Source organism: Panthera onca, chromosome X, assembly GCF_046562875.1.
Source record: "Panthera onca isolate mPanOnc1 chromosome X, mPanOnc1 haplotype 2, whole genome shotgun sequence".
Lineage (NCBI taxonomy): Eukaryota > Metazoa > Chordata > Mammalia > Carnivora > Felidae > Panthera > Panthera onca.
The window spans coordinates 83567736-83588757 of NC_138357.1; the positions used below are offsets into that span (position 1 = coordinate 83567736).

The window sequence follows — 21022 nt, forward strand, 5'->3', positions numbered from 1 at the left end:
GATTCACCAAATACAGCGTTCTACTCAAGACCTGGGTATGAACATACACTGTGTTTCTGAAATTCTTCCAAATGCCAACACAATGAGGGCCCAAACACCTAGATAAGGTGTGTTATGTCTTAACTGATGTCAGGTTCCTCAAAGATCTTGATCTGAAGTGGCAACTTAATATTCCATATATTCATTGTAAAGTAAGGCTCAAAATAATAGCTCTGCCAAGATATCCATATCCAAGAATTACTTACCATCATATGCAAGTCTCTGCAACATTCTGCAAGTCCAAAGCCATTCTCCTTTCCACCCCAGCTCTTAACAAAGGAAAAAGACAGTGTTAAAATAGTGTTTAAGGTAGCCTTGTATGTAAAATACTTAAAAAGAGTATGTGGCTGCTTGAAACACAGCGTCAAGGAGACAGCCAATGTGAAAGTCCAACAAAGAGAAGGAAGAAATAGAAGCAAGGACTTAAGACTCAAGGCAAGGGGCGCCTGGGTGGCTCGGTCAGGTTAAGGTCTGACTGACCTTAGCTCAGGTCTTAATCTCAGTTTCTGAGTTTGAGCCCTGCGTCGGGCTCTGTGCGGACAGCTCAGAGCCTGGAGCCTGCTTCGGATTCTGTGTCTCTCCTCTCTCTCTGCCCCTCCCCTGCTTGTGCTCTTTCTCTCAAAAATAAATAAACATTAAAAAAAAAAAGACTCAAGGCAAGATGATCTGCCTAAAGGTAATTTCTCCAATGAGATCAAATAGCTGTTCACTGTGAGGATGCGACTGGGAAGAACATAAGCAACTATTGCAAATAATCGAACTGTGTATGTTTGCAGTCATACTTGCTGACAGGTAAATCTTATCTCCTCAGGCCTTCAGTATTCTGCTTTCCAAATACATTTTCACCTCCCTCACTAGACTGAGGAATCACATGCTCTGTATCTCCTTTTTTTTTTTTTAAAGTTTATTTATTTTGAGCCAGGGGGTGCGGTGGTACACAGAGAATCCCAAGGAGGCTCCAGGATGGGACTCGATCTTGTGAACCATGAGATCATGACCTGAGCCGAAATCAAGAGTCGAACACTCAATCTACTGAGCCACCCAGGAGCCCCTCTACAGTTCCTTTTTGACATGGTTGCCAAGTTGCAAAGCAGGAGACTGTATGTTGCTTACTCCAAATATACTCTGCCTCCACAAAGTCTAAAAACTCATCAAGTACTAGCCCCTAAGGTATTGGGGGAGAATGACTGAATTGTACACTATTATTGGCTTTCAAATCCAAACCTCTGACCATATAGTCTTGCTTAATAAACTAGCTTGCATTTTCAATGTGTTTGATATCAAACATTTTTATTTTAGTCTGATTCGGATGCTATCAAGGGTGGGGTGAGCATTTATTGAAATCCTTCAAAGGCAAATGCATTAGTCCTCACTTCCTGGGACAAGGCATACAATACAATTGGATTAAACAACAGACAAAGTGAAAAGCTTGGGGAAAAAGGCTGGGGAATGAGATGCTTTGGAGAATAAGGACTTGGAAAAGTTCCACACATTCCTGGGAATCTAGAAGGCCATGTGTGTGCCTGCAGCTAACTAAGCACATTCGTAGAAAATACCTGAGAAGGCCCTAAGTTCCACACCTCTGGATGAACATCAGGCTCTGTGCCAAGTCAGAAGTAAAGGCTAAGGCAGAATTATAAATATCCTGGTTAAGTACTGAAGATATTGAGTATTGCCACTAAAGATACCAACGTACACACAGAACCCACCTACAAAGACTGGGAAAAATATGTATTTTTTTGTTCCAGGAGTTTAAGGCAAACCACTAGCTGACCACTAAACTAAGAGAACAGACTTCAATGACCACACAAAAACAGTTATGAAATCACTTCAGAAAAGTCTAACTAAACAACAACAAACCATAACAAGCCCTAGGAAAGAGTGAGAATTTGATTTCCAGAGCGGCCACATTATAATATTAAAAATATTTTAAAAATATTAAAATAATTAAAAAATATTAATATAATATTAAAATAGTAATATTAAAATATTTTAAAAAATTATATATTAAAAATATAAAAAACTATAAATATTAAAAAAATATCCATTATTCAACAAAAAAACTATGAGGTGTGCAAAGAAATGAGACACTGTGAAACACATAAAGGGGAAAAAAAAAGTTACAGCAACATTAACATGAGCAGTGATGTCAGCATTATGGCCAAATAAGACCTCTCTCACTGCCGCCATGCAACAACAATTTGGCATCCATCCATGGACATAAGTGCCTCTGTTGGGAGTTGGGAAACCTAGCCCCATAAGCCAAGGGATGGGGGAGGAGTCTCACCCACCTGTTGGGTAATAGACCTACAGACCTTGGTCTCAGCTATAGACCCTGCAGTAGCCTGTGAACCAGCTGCAGCCAGTCTAAGGAGCCCCAGAAGAACACAGTCTTAAAGAATCATCCACGGATGATAAAAGTTAAAGGATAAAAGTATTAAAAATATTAAAAGCTAAAATAATTTGTTAAAGGATATACACTACAAAAAGAGGTAAACTGAACATTAAAAATGTAAAATGAATTTGGAGAAAGTAAAAGGGTGGAATATTTGTATACAAAGTTGTTATCAGCTTAAAATACACTTTTATATCTATAAGATGTTTATGTAAGACTCATTGTAGCCAGAAACAAAAACCTAGTTAGATACAAAAAAGATCAACAGAAAGAATCAAAGCATATTATTATGGAAAACCAATTCACAAAGGAAGTTAGCAAGAGAGGAAGAAAGGACAAGGAAAATACAAAACAGCCTGAAAACATTAATATGGCATTACTAAGCCCTTGCCCATTAATAATTACTCTAGGGGCGCCTGGGTGGCGCAGTCGGTTAAGCGTCCGACTTCAGCCAGGTCACGATCTCACGGTCCGTGAGTTCGAGCCCCGCGTCAGGCTCTGGGCTGATGGCTCAGAGCCTGGAGCCTGTTTCCGATTCTGTGTCTCCCTCTCTCTCTGTCCCTCCCCCGTTCATGCTCTGTCTCTCTCTGTCCCAAAAATAAATAAACGTTGAAAAAAAAAAAAAAATAATTACTCTAAATGTAGGTATACTGATTTTCCAATCAAAAGGCACAGATGGAATACTTAGATGGATAAAAAAAACCAAGACCCAGCAGCTTCCAAAAGACTCACTTCACCTTTAAGGGTACATGCAGACTCAAAGTGAAGGGTTGTAAAAAGATATTCTATGCAATAGAAACCAAAGGAGAGCCAATGGGTAAGCTATACTTATTTCAGACAAAATAGACTTTTACTCAAAACCTGTAACAAGAGACAAAGGTCATTATTTATAAAGTGGTCAATTCAAAGACCATATAACAATTGTAAATTATATACATACAATACTCGAACACCTAAATATATTAAGCAAATACTAACATCTAAAGGGAGAAACAGGTAACAATACATAATGGTAGACTGGTACTTTCAACAATGGTACACACTACTTTCAATGAGGGATAGATTGCCCTGACAGAATATAAGGAAATGTTAGATTTGAACTGTACATTTTTTTAAGTTTTTATTTAAATTCAAGTAAATATACAGTATGATATTAATTTCAGGTGTATGATATAGTGATTCAACACTTCCATACAACACCTGGTGGCTCATCACAACAAGTACACTCCTTAATCCATATCACCTATTTAACCCACCCTGAACTCACCTCCCCTCTGGGAGTTCTCTATAGTTAGGAGTCTGTTTCTTGGTTTGCCTATTTTTCCCATTTGCTTGTTTGTTTGTTTCTTAAATTCTACATATAAGTCAAATCATATGGTATTTGTCTTTCTCTGACTTATTTTGCTTAGCATAATACTCTCTAGCTCTATCCATGTTGTTGCAAATGGCAAGACTTCATTCACTCTTTTATATGGCTGGGTAATATTCCAGTGTGTGTGTGTGTGTGTGTGTGTGTGTGTGTGTGTGTGTGTGTGTATACACACACACGTACATCTTTATTCATTCATCAGTTGATGGACACTTGACTGTTGCCAATAATCTGGCTATTGTAAATAATGCTGCTATAAACATTGGGGAACACTGGGTGCATGTATCCCTTTGAGTTACTGAACTATACTTTTTAGATCAATGGACCTACCAGGACTATACAGAACATTTCACTGAACAGCAGCAGAATATACACTTTTCTCAAACACACACAGAACATTCTCCCAGATAGATCATATGACAGGTCACGAAACAAGTCTTAGAAAATTTAAGAAGACTGAAATTATACCAAGTATCTTTCCTAACCACAATGGTACAAAACTAGAAATCAATAGGAAGAAAACTGAAAAATTCACAGTATGTGGAAATTAAACAATACACTCCTGAAAAATCAAGGAGTCAAAAAAAGAAATCAAAAGGGAAATTAAAAAATATCTTGAGACAAAAAATAAAATGCAAACACAACATATCAAAACTTATGGGATGAACCAAAAAAAGCTACAAGAGGACATTTACAGGGATAACTGACTACAGTAAGAAACAAGAAAGATCTCAAATACAACCTAACTTTATAACTAGAAAAAGAACAAACTAAGCCCAAAGTTAGTAGAAGGAAGGAAATAACAATGATCACAGCAGATATAAATGAAATAGAGACAAAAAAAAGCCAACAATACAAAAGCTCAATAAAAATAAGAGGTGTGTTTTTTGGAGTGGGGGGAAGATAAACAAAATAGACAAAACTTTAGCTAGACTAAGAAAATAAGAGTGAAGATTTAAATAAAATCAGAAATGAAAGACACATTACAATGGATACCACAGAGATAGACAGGATTAAGAGACTACCTATGATTTCTCTAATATATGGAATTTAAGAAACAAAACAAAGAAGAAAAGGAAAAATACAAAGAGAGAAAAACCAAAAGACTCTTCACTACAGGGAACAGATGGTTACCAGAGGGGAGGTGGGTGGGGAGATGGGTGAAATAGGTGGTGGGGGTTAAGAGTACACTGATAATGAGCACAGAGAATGTAAAGAATTGTTGAATCACTATACTGTACACATTAAACTAATAGAACATTGTATGTTAACTATACTGGAATATTTAAAAACATAAAAAAAATAGAGACTACTTATGAACACATTGCCAAATTGGATAACCTCTAAGAACTGGGTAAATTCCTAGAAACAGAGAACTTACCAAGGGTAAATAATGAAGAAATAGAAAATCTAAGCAGACTAATAATGAGCAGGAATATTAAATCAGTATTCAAAACACAGAAAAGCCTAGGATCAGATGGGTTTCCCTGATACATTCATCAAACATTTAAAAGAATTAACACCAATTCTTCTCAAATTCTTACCAAAAATTTGCAGAGGCCAGACTTCCAACTCATTTTAAGAGGCCAGAATTACCCTAATAGGACACTAAAAGAAAACTACAGGCCACCATCTCTGATGGACAAAGACACAAAACTGTCATCAAAATACTAGCAAGCCAAATTGCACAGCACATCAAAACGATTATACACCATTTTCAAGTAGGATTTATCCTTGGGATGCAAGGGTAGTTCAACAAAAACAAGTCAACAAATATGATACACCATAATAACAGAATAAAAGACAAAAATCATATGATTATGTCAACAGATGCTGAAAAAAACATTTGACAAAAATTCAATGCCCTTTCTTGATAAAAACTAAAAAAAAGGGATATAAAAGGAACACAGCTCAACATAATAAAGGTCATATGTGACAAGCCCATAGCTACTATCAAAATCAAATGGTAAAAGGATGAAAGCTCTCCAAGATCCTGAACAAGATAAGGATCCCCACTCTTAACACTCCTATTCAATACAGTACTAAAAGTCCTAGCAGAGCAATTAGGCAATTAGAGAAATAAAAGGCAACCAATTTGGAAAGCAAGAAATAAAACGGTCTCCATTTGCAAATGATGTGATCTTATGTATACAAAAAGCCGAAAAATCTCACCAAAAAACTGTTAGAATAAATTCAGTAAAGCTGCAGAATATAAAATAAACATATAGAAATCAGTCACATTTCTAAACATTAATGAACTATCTGAAAAAGAAGTAAAGAAAACAGGCAGCACCAGAAACAGTAAAATATTTAGAAATAGATTTAATGAGGGCGTCTGAGTGGCTCAGTTGGTTGGGTGTCCAACTTCGGCTCAGGTCATGATCTTGTGGTTAGTGAGTTCCGGCCCCATGTTGGGCTCTGTGGGGACAGCTAGCTTGGAGTCTGGAGCTGACTTCAGATTCTGTGTCTCTGCCCCTCCCCCTCCCCCACTCACTCACTCTCTCAAAAATAAACATTAAAAAAAATAAATTTAAGGAAGATGAGAGACCTGTACACTGAAAACTAGAACACTAACGAAAGAAATTAAAGACACAAATAGAAAGATATCCTGTGTTCATGAATCCCAAGAACACTGTTAAAACATCCATACAATCCAGGGCGCCTGGGTGGCTCAGTCAGTTAAGCATCTGACTTTTTAGCTCAGGTCATGATCTCACGGTTCCTGAGTTAGAGCCCCATGTCAAGCTCTGTGCTGATAGCTTAGAGCCTGGAGCTTGCTTCAGAGTCTGTGTCTCCCTGTCTGCCCCTCCCCTACTTGTACTCTGTCTCTTGCTCTGTGTCTCAAAAATAAACACTAAAGGCCAAAATGAACAAATCAGGAGACTATAGATGCTGGAGAGGATGTGGAGAAACGGGAACCCTCTTGCACTGTTGGTGGGAATGCAAATTGGTGCAGCCGCTCTGGAAAGCAGTGCGGAGGCTCCTCAGAAAATTAAAAATAGACCTACCCTATGACCCAGCAATAGCACTGCTAGGAATTTATCCAAGGGATACAGGAGTACTGATGCATAGGGGCACTTGTACCCCAATGTTTATAGCAGCACTGTCAACAATAGCCAAATTATGGAAAGAGCCTAAATGTCCATCAACTGATGAATGGATAAAGAAATTGTGGTTTATATACACAATGGAATACTACGTGGCAATGAGAAAGAATGAAATATGGCCTTTTGTAGCAACGTGGATGGAACTGGAGTGTGATGCTAAGTGAAGTAAGCCATACAGAGAAAGACAGATACCATATGATTTCACTCTTATGTGGATCCTGAGAAACTTAACAGAAACCCATGGGGGAGGGGAAGGGGGGGGGGGGAAAAAAGGAGGTTAGAGTGGGAGAAAGCCAAAGCATAAGAGACTGTTAAAAACTGAGAACAGGGGCGCCTGGGTGGCTCAGTCTGTTGGGCCTCCGACTTCGGCTCAGGTCATGATCACGCGGTCCGTGAGTTCGAGCCCCGCGTTGGGCTCTGTGCTGACCGCTCAGAGCCTGGAGCCTGTTTCGGATTGTGTGTCTCCCTCTCTCTCTGACCCTCCCCCATTCATGCTGTCTCTCTCTGTCTCAAAAATAAATAAACGTTAAAAAAAAAATTAAAAAAAAAAAACAACTGAGAACAAACTGAGGGTTGATGGGGGGTGGGAGGGAGGGGAGGGTGGGGGATGGGTATTGAGGAGGGCACCTTTTGGGATGAGCACTGGGTGTTGTATGGAAACCAATTTGACAATAAATTTCATATATTGGAAAAAAAAATAAACACTAAAAAAATAACTGAAAAAAAAAAAAACATCCATACAATCCAAAGCCACCTGTAGATTCAATGTAATTGCTATCAAAAGTCCAATGACATTTTTCAGAGAAATAGAAAAAAAATCCTCAAATTTATATGGAACCACAAAAGATCCCAAATAGCTAAAGCAATCATAAGAAAGAACTGTAAAGCTAGAGGTATCACACTTCCTGATTTCAAACATTATTACAAAGCTGTAGCAATAAAGAAAACCCAGTATGGTATTGACATAAACACAGACAAATACACCAACAGAACAGAATCAAGAGCCCAGAAATAAACCCTCACATATATGGTCAACTAATATTTGAAAGGGAGCCAAGAATAATCAATGGGGAAAAAATAGACTCTTTGATAAGTGGTGCTGGGAAAACTGGGTTAACAAAATGCAGAAAAAAGAAAATAGATTCCTTTCTTATACCACTCAAAAAAATGAACTTGAAATGGATTAAAGACTTCAACATGAGACCTGAAACCATGAAACTCCTAAAAGAAAACATACAGGAGGGGCGCCTGGGTGGCTCAGTCAGTTAGGCATCTGACGTCAGCTCAGGTCATGATCTCACCGTTTGTGAGTTTGAGCCCCACATCGGGCTCTGTGCGGACAGCTCAGAGCCTGGAGCCTGGTTCAGATTCTGTGTCTCCCTCTCTCTTTGCCCCTCCCCCCCTTGTGCTCTGTCTCTCTCTCTCTGTATATCAAAAATAAACAAAATGTAAAAAAAAAAAAAAAATAGAAAAAAAAAGAAAACATAGAGGAAAAGCTCCTTGACACTGGTCTTGGTAATAATTATTAGTTTTTTGGGATAGGATACCAAAAAGCATAAGCAACAAAAGCAAAATGAAGTGACACAACACTAAAATAATTCATACAACTCAGTAACACACACAAAAAAGATTTTAAAATGGGCACAGGAGTTAAATAGACATTTTCCCAAAGAAGACATACAAATGGCCAACAGGTATTTGAAATGGTGCTCAATACTGCTAATCATCAGGGAAATGCAAATCACAACCACAATGAGGACACTGCTTCATACCTGTTAGAATCAAAATACAGTTAAGAAATAAGTATTGGCTAAGATTTGGAGAAAAGGAGACCCTCATGCACTGTTGGTACAGTTCCTAGTGAAATGCTATCCTCAAAAAATTAAAAATAGAACTACTATATGATCCAGCAATCCCAATTCTGGGCATATATCCAAAAGAAATGGTATTAGGACATCAAAGATATCTTCCCTCTCATATTAACTGCAACATTCACACCAGCCAACCTATGGTAACAAACTAAGTGTTCATCTATGGATGAATGGATAAAGATGTCACACACACACAGGACTAATATTCAGCCAGGAGAAAGAAGGAAATCCTGCCTTTTGTGACAACATGGATGGACCTTGAGGGTATTTTAGTAATTGAAATAAGACAGAGAAAGATAATTACTGTATCCTATCACTTATATGTGGAATCTAAAAAAGCTGAACTCCTAGAAACAGAATGGTAGTTGCCAGGGGCTGGGGCTTGGGGCAAATGGGAAGATGTTGGTCAAAGAGTATAAACTTCCAGTTATATATGATAAGAAGATCTGGGGATCTAATGTACAGCATGGTAACTATAGTTAACAATACCGACAATATACTTGTCAATATAGTTGACAATATACCTGTCAGTTGCTGAGAGTAAATATTAAATGTTCTCATCACAAAAAAGGAATGGTAACTACAGCAGGTGACAGAGGCTGAGCACAGGAGGAGGTACCGGCCAAGCAGACATAGAAGGGCAGTTATGGAAAACTCAAGAGGACAAGGAGGGCAGTTTAGAAGCCAAGACTAATGTCCAAATACTGAAATGAAATTAACTTTATTATTTTTTTAATCTTTAAGCCAACACATATTTTATTTATGCATTTTTATTTTACTTCTAGTATAGTTAACATAATTGTTAAATTACTTTCAAGTACACAATACAGATTCAATAATTCCATATATTACTCTGTGCTCATCAAGGAGTCCTTCAGCTATTTCATCCATCCCTTCGCCCCCGCCCCAGCAACCATCTGTTCTTTGGTTTTCCCTTTGCTCGTCTGTTTTGTTTCTTAAATTCCAAATGAGTGAAATCATATGGTATTTGTCTTTCTCTGATTTACTTCACTTAGCATTATATGCTCTAGCTCCAACCATGTTGTTGCAAATGGCAAGATTTCATTTTTTTATGGCTGAGTATTATTCCATTAGACACACACACACACACACACACACACACACACACACACCTTTATTTATTCATCTATTGATGGACACATGCTACTTCCATCATTAGGCTATTGTAAATAATGCTACAATAAGCATAAAGGTGTATATATATCCTTTCAAATTAAGTGTTTTCATATTCTTTCAATAAATACCCAATAGTGTGATTACTGGATCATATGGTAGTTCTATTTTAAAAATTACATTTTCAAAGAATATTTAATTCGTGTGGGAAAATACCATGGGTTATGTGGGGGAAAAGCAGCATATGAAACAACGTTATCAGTTATTTTTTCTACATGATGGTGACTGAGGATTATTTGTTATTTTCTTCCTTACAATTTTCTGTGTTTTCTTAATTTTTAACACTAAACATGTATTACTTTTGTAAAAATTCTGAGACAAATAGATTTGAAAAATAAATTCTGGAAAGTGAAAAAAAAGAATAAATCTGAAGCTAGGTCAATTGCATTACCCAGTTGAAAGAGAAGAAAGAAAATTAAAAGTATAGTCTAAGAGTTATGTGGGGACTCCATCAAGTGTACCAACATATGCATAATGAGAGTCCCAGAATGAAAGGAGAAAGAGGAGCAGAGAAATTAAAGAAATAATGGCCAAAATCATATCATATTTGACCAAAGACTTGACCTATAAATCCCAATTCAAGAGAATAAGGACTTGTCAAGTACCAGGCATCCTCAATAAGATCAATAGCTAATTCTTCATCAGAAACCACGGATGTCAGAGTACAGTGGGAAGACATAGTCAAAGTCCTAGAAGAGAAGAACTGCCAGTCAAGAATTCTGGACCTGGCACAATTATCCTTCAAAAATGTAGGAGAAATTAAGACATTCCCAGATAAAAGCTGAGGGAGCTTGTTGCTGGCACACGTGATTCAAGAAATGCTAATTGGAGTCCTTCAGGTTGAAATGAAAGGGCGTAAGACAGTAACTTGACTCTATATGAAGAAATAAAAGACACCAGTAAGGTAACTACATAGGTAAATTATAAAAGCACTGATGTATTTTTAGTTTTGTAACTCCTCTTGTTTTGTGTGCTTGAAAAGACAACTATATAAAAGAGTAATTATACATTTATGTTGATAGGCACACAACGTATGGATGGAATTTGTGGCAACAACAATACAAAGTGGAGGAAACAGCTACACAGGAGCAAAGTTTTTGTGTGCTATTAAAACTAAGTATTTAAAAAAATGTTTATTTTGAGGGAAAGAGTGCAAGTGGGGAAGGGGCAGAGAGAGCGGGAGACAGAGAATCCCAAGCAGGTTCCAAGCTGTCAACACTGGGCTCGATCTCTCAGACAGTGAGATCATAACCTGAGCCGAAACCAAGAGACGCTCAACTGACTGAACCACCCAGGCTCCCAAAAACTAAGTTGGTATTAATTCAAACTAACTTCTCAAAAATCAAGATGTTAGTCTAACCCACAAGGCAAACATTTATAACTAGACAAAAGATAAACAAGGAAATAGAAGACGAACTAGACCTAACAGATATAGTAATCCACCCAACAGAACACACATTTCTTCTGACGTACAAGTAAAACATTCTCCCAGATAGACCACAAAACTAACTTCAAGAAATTTAGAAAGAATAAAATCATATAAAGGTATCTTCTCCAGAACAATGGAAAGAAATTAGAAAATTCCCTAAAATGAATGAAAATAAAAACATGACATACTAAAACTTACAGGATACACTGAAAGCAGTGCTTACAAGGAAATTCACAGCTATAATTGCCTACATTAAAAAAAAAATCTAAAATCACTAACCTTTCACCTTAAGGAACTAGGGAAAAAAAGAGTGAACTAGACCCAAAGCAAACAGAAAGAATAGTAAAACTTAGAGCAGAGATAAATGAAACAGAAAATATAAGTAAACCAAATTTGGTTCTTTGAAAAAAAAAATCAACAAAAATAGACATTCCTTTAGCTAGACTGACCCCCCTACCCCCCAGAAAATAGAAGTTCTTGCTTTCTCTTGCTTTCTTTTTCAAAGGTACATATAGATAGCAGGAACCAGTGAAAAGGGAAAGATTTAAGGCAGCTGGCTATTATGATGTTCATCTTCGACAGTCAGAACAAGTTACTAGATTTTTCTGATCTTTACCTCAATCTATGTATAAAATTGAGAAAATGATGCAGCACGCCTGGGTGGTTCAGTTGGTTGAGCGTCTGACTTTGGCTGAGGTCGTGATCTTGCAGTTTGAGTTTGAGTCCTGCATCAGCCTCTCTGCTGTCAGCTCAGAGCCCACTTCAGATCCTCTGTCTCCCTCTCTCTCTGCCCCCCCCCTCAAAAATAAACATTAAAATATACAGTAAAAAAATGAACCATTTCTGTTCAAAAGAATTGAGAAAATGATGCTTGTAGCATCTTTCTCAAGATTAAATGAGACAAGAATGTGTAAATTAGAAGGTCCAACATTAAGAACTTAATAAAAGCATCTGTTACCACATACTGATGCATTAAAGATATTCACTGTGGCATTATTTACAGTAGAAAAATATTGAAAATAACCCAAATAAGAGCAATGTTATGTAAACAGAGAGAATCGTATGATGGCATAACTTCACAGTATTTAAAGTATTCATTTACAGAAGATATAAAACCGTACCTTAATATCAATTTTTTCTCTGATGGTATTAGTTTCATCCCAAAAAGATCTTGCCCACCCAAACAACAAAAGAACATGGAGTTATACTTTCTCTCAATGCTTTTACCTTCATACTTTCGACACTCAACTTTTTAATACATCTTCATTTGATACCACATAGAAGAGACTGAGATTCAAGCCAAGGATCTGAATTTGCAAGGCAGAATAAGCTTGAAAAGCTGTACACCTTCGTAATTATTTTCCTTTTGTTTCTTCTGTTGTCACAATTGTTTTAGCATTACTTCCACTATTCATGTCATCACAGAATCTTTCTTCCCATGTTTTGTAATTAATAAAAATCAAGCACCAATGACTTGCCCTAATAAGCTGGAATCCTTAAAAGACCATGTGCCAAGTCAAATCTGATTCATGAAAGTCTGTGATAATGTGACATTCATATTACCATTATATTAAACACAAAGAAACATTTCTTACAAAACTATGCAAAATTAACAAGGGAAAACACCAATGCTAGTATATTAAATGAAGTTATAAAATTATATATACCATGTGTGCAGCTATGTAAAGAAATATGTATAAAATAAAGTCCAAGAAAATCTATCAAAATACTAAGGATACATGATCATGATAAATTATCTTCTGTAGATTTCTGAATTTTTTAAAAATACCAAGCATATATTTTTATTATGAGGAAGTTTCTTTTGCAGCCAACAAGGTAAATCTATGGAATGTTTGAAATTCTAGGGTACTTATTAGTACTACTCAGAGCAACTAGTTCTTTGTCCTTTTTATTATACACATATATCTGCTTTTTCAACTACTATGTGACCTTTATAAAGAACAGAACATGTTTTATCCAGCACAGGGCTGGTTATATACTTCTTGAATGGTGTCAACTGGAAGGTCTGGGTGTGGATTCAAGAGCCAGGTCTCAGGCTGACACCCAGGTTTGGAATAAAAACCATGCTATAACAACCCCAAACACCTAAGACAGTAACAGCAAATAATGCATTTCACACTTTATCAGGGACTAAGAGCCTATAGGCTTTTCCCGAAAATAATATAACTTCTGAATGTCATTATCCTCATCTATCCTATAGTGTTACCATATGATCCTAGCAATTAAGCAGACACCCAATAAATAACTATTGTATCAACCATGCCATAAAGGCATATTTGACACCACATCACTAGATGGGATTTGCTAAAGGGTAAGTATTCAGACATTAGGAAAAAGCTTGATGGGGCGCCTGGGTGGCTCAGTCGGTTAAGCGGCCGACTTTGGCTCAGGTCATGATCACGCGGTCCGTGAGTTCGAGCCCCACGTCAGGCTCTGTGCTGACAGCTCAGAGCCTGGAGCCTGTTTCAGATTCTGTGTCTCCCTCTCTCTGACCCTCCCCTGTTCATGCTCTGTCTCTGTCTCAAAAATAAATAAATGTTAAAAAAAAAAAAAATTAAAAAAAAAAAAAAGCTTCATGTTCTTTGAGATGAAACTGTAAGAATTCAGTAAGATTTTGTAGCTTTACTCAATAGGACAGACTAGACCAGTGGTTTTCAAAGTGTGGTCCCTGGATCAGCAGCCTTAGTATCACCTAGAAATTTGTTAACAATGCACACTACCGGGCCCTGTCCTAGGTCTACTGAATCAAAAACTGGAGGCGGAAAGAGGTAAAGGAGTGTGAGCAGGGGATGGAAACCAATCTATGTTTTAATAAAGTGACTCTGATACATGGTCAAGTTTGAGAACCAGTGTACTAGACCTTCACCAAACCAACTGGCTTTTAACAATTCAATAAGCCTTCTTGGAGAACTTACCCTACATTTGCAGTTCACTAGCCACTGTTCATATTTACAACTGGCCCACATCATTGGAATAACTGAGTCACTAAAAACCTATCATGAGAAAAGATACCACATACACAGTCATTTTTCATAAAGACCAAAACATGATATTCAACACTTTTCCTAAAAGCCATTCCACACTTTTTCTGAACCATTTCTGAAAACAAGTATGTACATAAACACAATAAACAAAACAACATGAAGATTTGGAAAAAAATTAACAGATGACAAAGGGCTATTATCTCCAACAGAGCTTTTATAGCAGAAAAACACTAAACTAAGAAAAAAATAGGCAAACGAACAGACAATTCACAAGAGCAAATCCTAATAGCCCAAAAAAGATGCTCAAATTCACTACTCATAAAGTAAGGGCCAATTAAAGTAACACGGATTATTACTGGGACTCTTTCACAGAATCAAAACTATCAGTAAGTAAGGGTAAAAGTACAAGATTGCTTAATGTACCAATCACTGTTAACAGGAAAAAAAAAAAAGAATATGCATTAATAGGGAAATAGTTGTATAAATTACAGAACATACAAACTATGGAATACTGTGTAACCTTTAAAAGAATGACATAGCTATACAGCGATTTAGTGAATTTTAACAAAATATTAAATAAGAAAATTTAGATGCAAAATTGTCCTGCCTTTGTAATTCAATGACAAAAGTACCCTTAAAAATACCCTCTATGAGGTTAGAGAGGGAGAGAGCCAAAGCATAAGAGACTCTTAAAAACTGAGAACTGAGGGTTGATGGGGGGTGGGAGGGAGGGGAGGGTGGGTGATAGGTATTGAGGAGGGCACCTTTTGGGATGAGCACTGGGTGTTGTATAGAAACCAATTTGATAATAAATTTCATATTAAAAAAATACCCCCAATGTGTCAATATAATATGACGATAAAATACATACAGGATTGTAGGAAGACTGTAGGAAGATGACCCAAGAGAAAGAAGAATGCACCAAAAAAACTGTGTGACAGTATGTATATGTTTGTGCAAAATAATGTGTATATAGTCTTAATTTTTTTTTAACATTTATTTATTTTTTGAGACAGAGAGAGACAGAGCATGAACAGGGGAGGAGCAGAGAGAGAGGGAGACACAGAATCTGAAACAGGCTCCAGGCTCTGAGCTGTCAGCACAGAGCCCGACGCAGGGCTTGAACTCAGGGACCGTGAGATCATGACCTGAGCCGAAGTCGGACGCTTAACCGACCAAGCCACCCAGGCGCCCCAATATAGTCTTAAAAGAAAGCAAATATAAAAGGGAATATCATGTAGTTATGTGCTGACAACCATCTTCAAAAATGGCTTCCATTACGTACTTGCAACATGATAAGCATTAAACCTAAATGTTTCATGACGTGTTAGTTTATACCTGAAATCTAGGAGGTAGATGATCATAATCCCCAATTTACAGATCTATAAACTGAGATTAATTTGATCTGTTAAGAGCTCTAGGTCCTCTAAATCCAGGTTCTTAACCACATGCAAGTGAATACATGTATTTGTTGCACAGGCGTGGATAACAAAAGAATTGATTCAAAAAGCAGTCTAAAAACTGAAGAGACATGAACCAAAATGTCTATGAAGACCACTGTTACAAAAACTGTTACATTTCAAAAGGAAGATGTAGGAGAAAGCAAACCATGTCAACAAGTTACATTTTTAGAGAATTTTACATTTGAGAAAAATGAAGTTTTAAAATTTTAATAGGGAGTGTAAGTAATGATAGTTATTATTACTTAACACCTAGCCTACTATGTCTAACCCCTCAAAAACCTGAAAGATTCTCTTATTTGTAATAACAAAGCATCACACACTTATATTAACAAAAGCTGCAATGTATTGCACCCATCAAGATTCTGAATTGCTTGGGACTTAAAAATCAGCCTTCAATCTACAGTCTCTATGTTATCCCAATTCAGAGGAAAAAGGAAGCATATCTGTCAAAGGTAAAAGGAGTCCAAAACACAAAAGAACATACAGCAGTCCCCCAGTATCTGCAGTTTCATTCTCCATGGTTTTGGGTACCCACAGACAAGAGCAATCTGAAAGATGATCCTTCTTCTGAGGTACTGTCAGATAGTCAACAGTAGCCTAAGGCTACATTATGATGACTATGTCACATTGCCTAGTCATTCACCTCACTTCATCTCATCACATAGGCATTTTATCATCTCATATCATGACAAGATGAAGACTGAATACAGTACAGTAAGTTATTTTCAGAGAAACCATATTCATGTAACTTTTATTACAGTATATTCTTGTAATTATTCTATTTTATTATTAGTTATTGTTAATCTCTTACTGTGCCTAATTTATAAACTAAGCTTTATCATAGGTATGTACAGGAAAAAAAAAACAGTATATATGGGGTCAGTACTGTCTGCAGTTTCAGGCATCCAGTGCAAGTCTTGGAATATATCCTCCATGGATAAGGTGAGGAGGCGGGGAGAATACTGTAATAGCAATCATTTAAGCAATCCTTCCTGGTAATAGAATGGTCCAAGGGAAGAAATGAACCTGATAATCCTGAACTATCCAAAAACAACAGCAAAAAAAAAAAAAAAAAAAAAGAAAGAAAATCCTACACTTCCACACTTTGCATATGCGTGCCATGTAAGAGTACAGTATACATCTTAATTTTTACTTTCTAAATTAATATCTGGCAAGATATTAATTCTGGTAGGTGTGTTATGGCTCTACACAAAATACCAAATTAACTAGAATGTTCTTCCGTCTTTAAATGTAAAGCTTGTTCTGAAATCTGAAAACCATTCGACATGGTATAGCTTTTGGAAAGGGGATGGCACATATAAGCAAATAGATCAGGTTTCAAACTCCAGTTCCATCAATGCCTGGTTGTGGGAATTATAAGCAATCATTTCACCTTGCTTAACACCTCATACTCTTCATCTGTAAAATGAGGATAAGAATTCGTAGCTTCAGAGTATTAAGAGGATTACATATAATAGGTACTAAGTCAGGTTAACAACTATAGCACAATGGAATATAATAGCCATTAAAAATAGATCTACAAAGTCATTACAAATTCTCAATTATAAAATACATAATACACAATGGCTATAAAACATTCAAAGTAGAGAATATAAAAAGTGAAACTCACCCACCATCGTTCCCCCCAATTCCCTTTCAGAGCTTACAATTAGATATGTAACTTTCTGGACTTTACTAATACAGTTTACTTTTGGACTTTTAAAAAACCATAGACGGGATCTTCAACTAAGTTTTCTTGCTAAGAGATCCTTTCATTGAGGAGTTTTAGATGCCATGTTAATTATGACATTTCAAAAATTTTTCTCAAACAATGGTGCAATAAGAATACTTCAATATAACTTTTGCACACATCTGAATATGTTTCTAACATTTCTTTAAAATAGAACTATTGGATGAAATAAAATATATACATTTTTATTTTCTTAGAGAGAGACAAAGAATCTTAAGCAAGCTCCACACTCAGAGTGGAGACCAATAGAGAGCTCAATCCTACAATCCTAGCATCATGACCTGAGCTGAAATCAAGAGTCGGACGCTCAACTAACTGGGACACCCAGGCACCCCTAAAATGTATACATTTTTAAATGAAAGATGTGGCCAAACCCTACAAAAGGACATTTTGACACTAATAGTTTATATGTACCTGTAAGTACTGTTTCCCTACAACCTAGTCAATACTAATACTATTGCCAATCTAGTGGTTAAAAATGACCTCACGTAATATGCATTTCCCCATTATTCCTAGTGTAAACTTTTCATGTTTTCTTGACCAATTCTTTAAAAATATTTAATATTCCTCTGTGAACTGTCTGTTCATATACTTTTGCATGTTTTTCTACTGGATTACTTATTACATTTTTAATAATTTACAGATGCTATTTATATAACATTATTCCTTTGTTGTACACAGTACAAATTTTTTCCCCAGCTTAAGAAGTCATCTGCCTTTTAATTCTTATACACAAGTTTTAATATTTTCACATAAAATCTGTCAACTTTAAAAAAGGGCTTATAGGTTTCTTGACTTAGGAAATCCTTCCTCATGAAAGATGTTCAAGAGTTGCCTATATTTACTCCTAAATATGTTTCTAGGATTTATGTGAATAGGGTGAAGAAACGACCTACAACACATTTTTCCCTCAAACAGCCAACTGTACCACTTTTCTTTATAAATGAGGCTTACTATTTTATTCTGCAGATGTCTATTTCTATGCCAATTAAAAAAATTAAAACTACTATGGCTTTATATTTTGTTATCTGTTACAGCAACTGACCCTGATTCTTTATCAGTATTTTCTTAGATATTTTTGTGCCTTCTGCTTTCCAGTAAATGCTATTAACAGGGCCTCTACTTAACCAATTTGACAGATTAACTGTATTCTCCATGCCTTCTGTAAAATATATTGACTAATGCAATCTTGCTGCAGTCACTCTTTTGCTCCCACCAGTTATCGGTAAGTGTACCAAGCCAGGTGTTGGTCTTCAAACTCATTTATGTCAGCTGTCTGTAGAGCAATTAATGGTGTCAAGATTTTAGTTTGTAAAGGAACCTGAATATAGAAGTATGTTAAAGTACTATACAAGGCCACCTGGGTGGCTCAGTCAGTTAAGCATGTGACTCTTGATTTTGGCTCAGGTCATGATCTCACAGTCATGAGATGGAACCCCATGTTGGGCTTTGCACTGAGCATGGAGCCTGCTTAAGATTCTCTCTCTTTCTGTGCCCCTCCCCCACTCATGCACATGTGCATGCTCTCTCTCAAAAAAATATATATAAATACCATATAAAACAATGATTTAAACTGAAAAAGGAACTATCTTTTTAAAATAAAAACTAATCTGAATATTTGGCAAAGACTAAAAGGCAAGATGCTAAAAGTAGTGTCAGGGCGCCTGGGTGACTCAGTTGAGTGTCTGACTTCAGGTCATGATCTTGCAGTTTGTGGGTTTACGCCCTGCGTTGGGCTCTGTGCTGACAGCTCGGAGCCTGGAGCCTACTTTGTACTGTGTCTACCTCTCTCTCTGCCCACCTCCTCTGCTTGTGCTGTCTCTCAAAAATAAATAAACATTAAAAAAAATAAAATAAAAAAAAAAATAAAAATAGTGTCAAGTTAGGGGAAAAAGATTCAGGGGTAAATTATAGAAATTTCTAATTCTGTATTCAAGTTCCTTTACAAACCATGCTACTGGTGCAGAGCTCACTTGGGATTCTCTCTTTTCCTGCCACTCCCCTGCTCGTGTGGCATGCACGTTTTCTCTCAAAATAAATAAACTTAAAAAAAGTTCTGCTTTAACAACATTTTAACAATAATTAACCTACCAACTATTAACTCTAATTTGATCTAAGAGGGCTTCTACTGTATTGAGTCTTCTCATACAAAAAATGGCATCATCTGTCTTTGCTAACAAATTTAGATCATTTTTTAAATCTGTAAGTAAGGGTTTTGTTCTAACAGATCTTAAATACTGCTGGTTAGGTTTATTTTCTTTTACTTATTTATATATACCATCTGTCCATCCAATTACTGCCCATACACATTTTCCTTGCCAAAGACAACACTTTTCACCACTTCCTATATCCTTTAATTTGTTTTTTCAAAACTGTGTTGCTTTGGGTGCACATCTTTAAGTTTCAGAAATGGTACTACCAATAAACATTTTTAACTCCCTCTCACTCAACATTATTTTCAAAAGCTACTGATGTTGCTACGTGCATTATTTGGTCCCCTGCTTCTAACTGCTACACAGTCCATAATATGCATAAACTCCATTTTGCTTATCCAATCTACTGCCACAGTGATGCAATATTCTCCCACATGTTACCTGATGGAATAATGTGATATCTTTGGGATATATACCAGGAGTACCAGTCAAGGGTTCCTATAGCCTCACATGCCTATTAGCACTTACCATTACACAGTTTTCTAATTTTTGCTGATCTGACAGTTTAAAAGGCTGTATCTTGCTTTAGTTGTATTTCTCTAATTACTAATGAGTCTGGAGCAACTATTAATGTGCTGAGTTTTCTGGTCTGTGAATTATCTATCCATACTTTTGTTTATCCACGTTAATTTGGAGGAGTTCCTTAAATATACTACAGTTATAAAACAGTCCCTTGACAGTTTTAAAACATGGCTAAACACTCAATCGATCACTACTAAGTTTTATCTTTGGCAGTGCTGCTTAATATTGTCCACAGACCAGCTGTTATTCCACCAACTGTTTGAATGTGGTATTGGTCCATGACAAAATGAATTGGCACCAGAATGTTGTTAGCCACATCAGGAGGTGCACTGTTTAGGTCAACTGGTGTTTTTCTCATTCAAGGAAGCAGTGTGCTGATTTACATTCCAGTTAAGTGCTAGCACAGCAGTGAATTATGATGTTTTCCATTGAAAAGGAAGTCTTAATTTTGTATTATAAAATTCAAATTTTTACAGTAAGATTTACGCTTTAGAGTTTTTAAGAGTTCCTTCCCTACCAGTATATCACAATATAACCTTCTACATTATCTTCTCTTAAATGTATGGTTTTGCCCAATACGGTTTAACTATACTTGTTGATCCTGTGAATGAGGTCTTTATTCTAATCATCTAGTTGTTTATTACTACTGTACAGAGGAGATATTT

At 36.5% G+C, this 21022-nt stretch overlaps 1 protein-coding gene across 12 annotated transcripts in view; it reads right to left on the reverse strand.

The window, feature by feature from the left end:
• Positions 1–21022, reverse strand: part of HUWE1 (HECT, UBA and WWE domain containing E3 ubiquitin protein ligase 1) — a 168964-nt gene that overhangs the window by 106495 nt on the left and 41447 nt on the right. For all 12 annotated transcript variants that reach the window (XM_081793318.1, XM_081793327.1, XM_081793329.1 and 9 more), the window contains one exon: positions 246–308. In XM_081793318.1, the coding sequence (XP_081649444.1) occupies positions 246–308 (63 nt within the window). The remainder of the gene's footprint in view (positions 1–245; positions 309–21022) is intronic.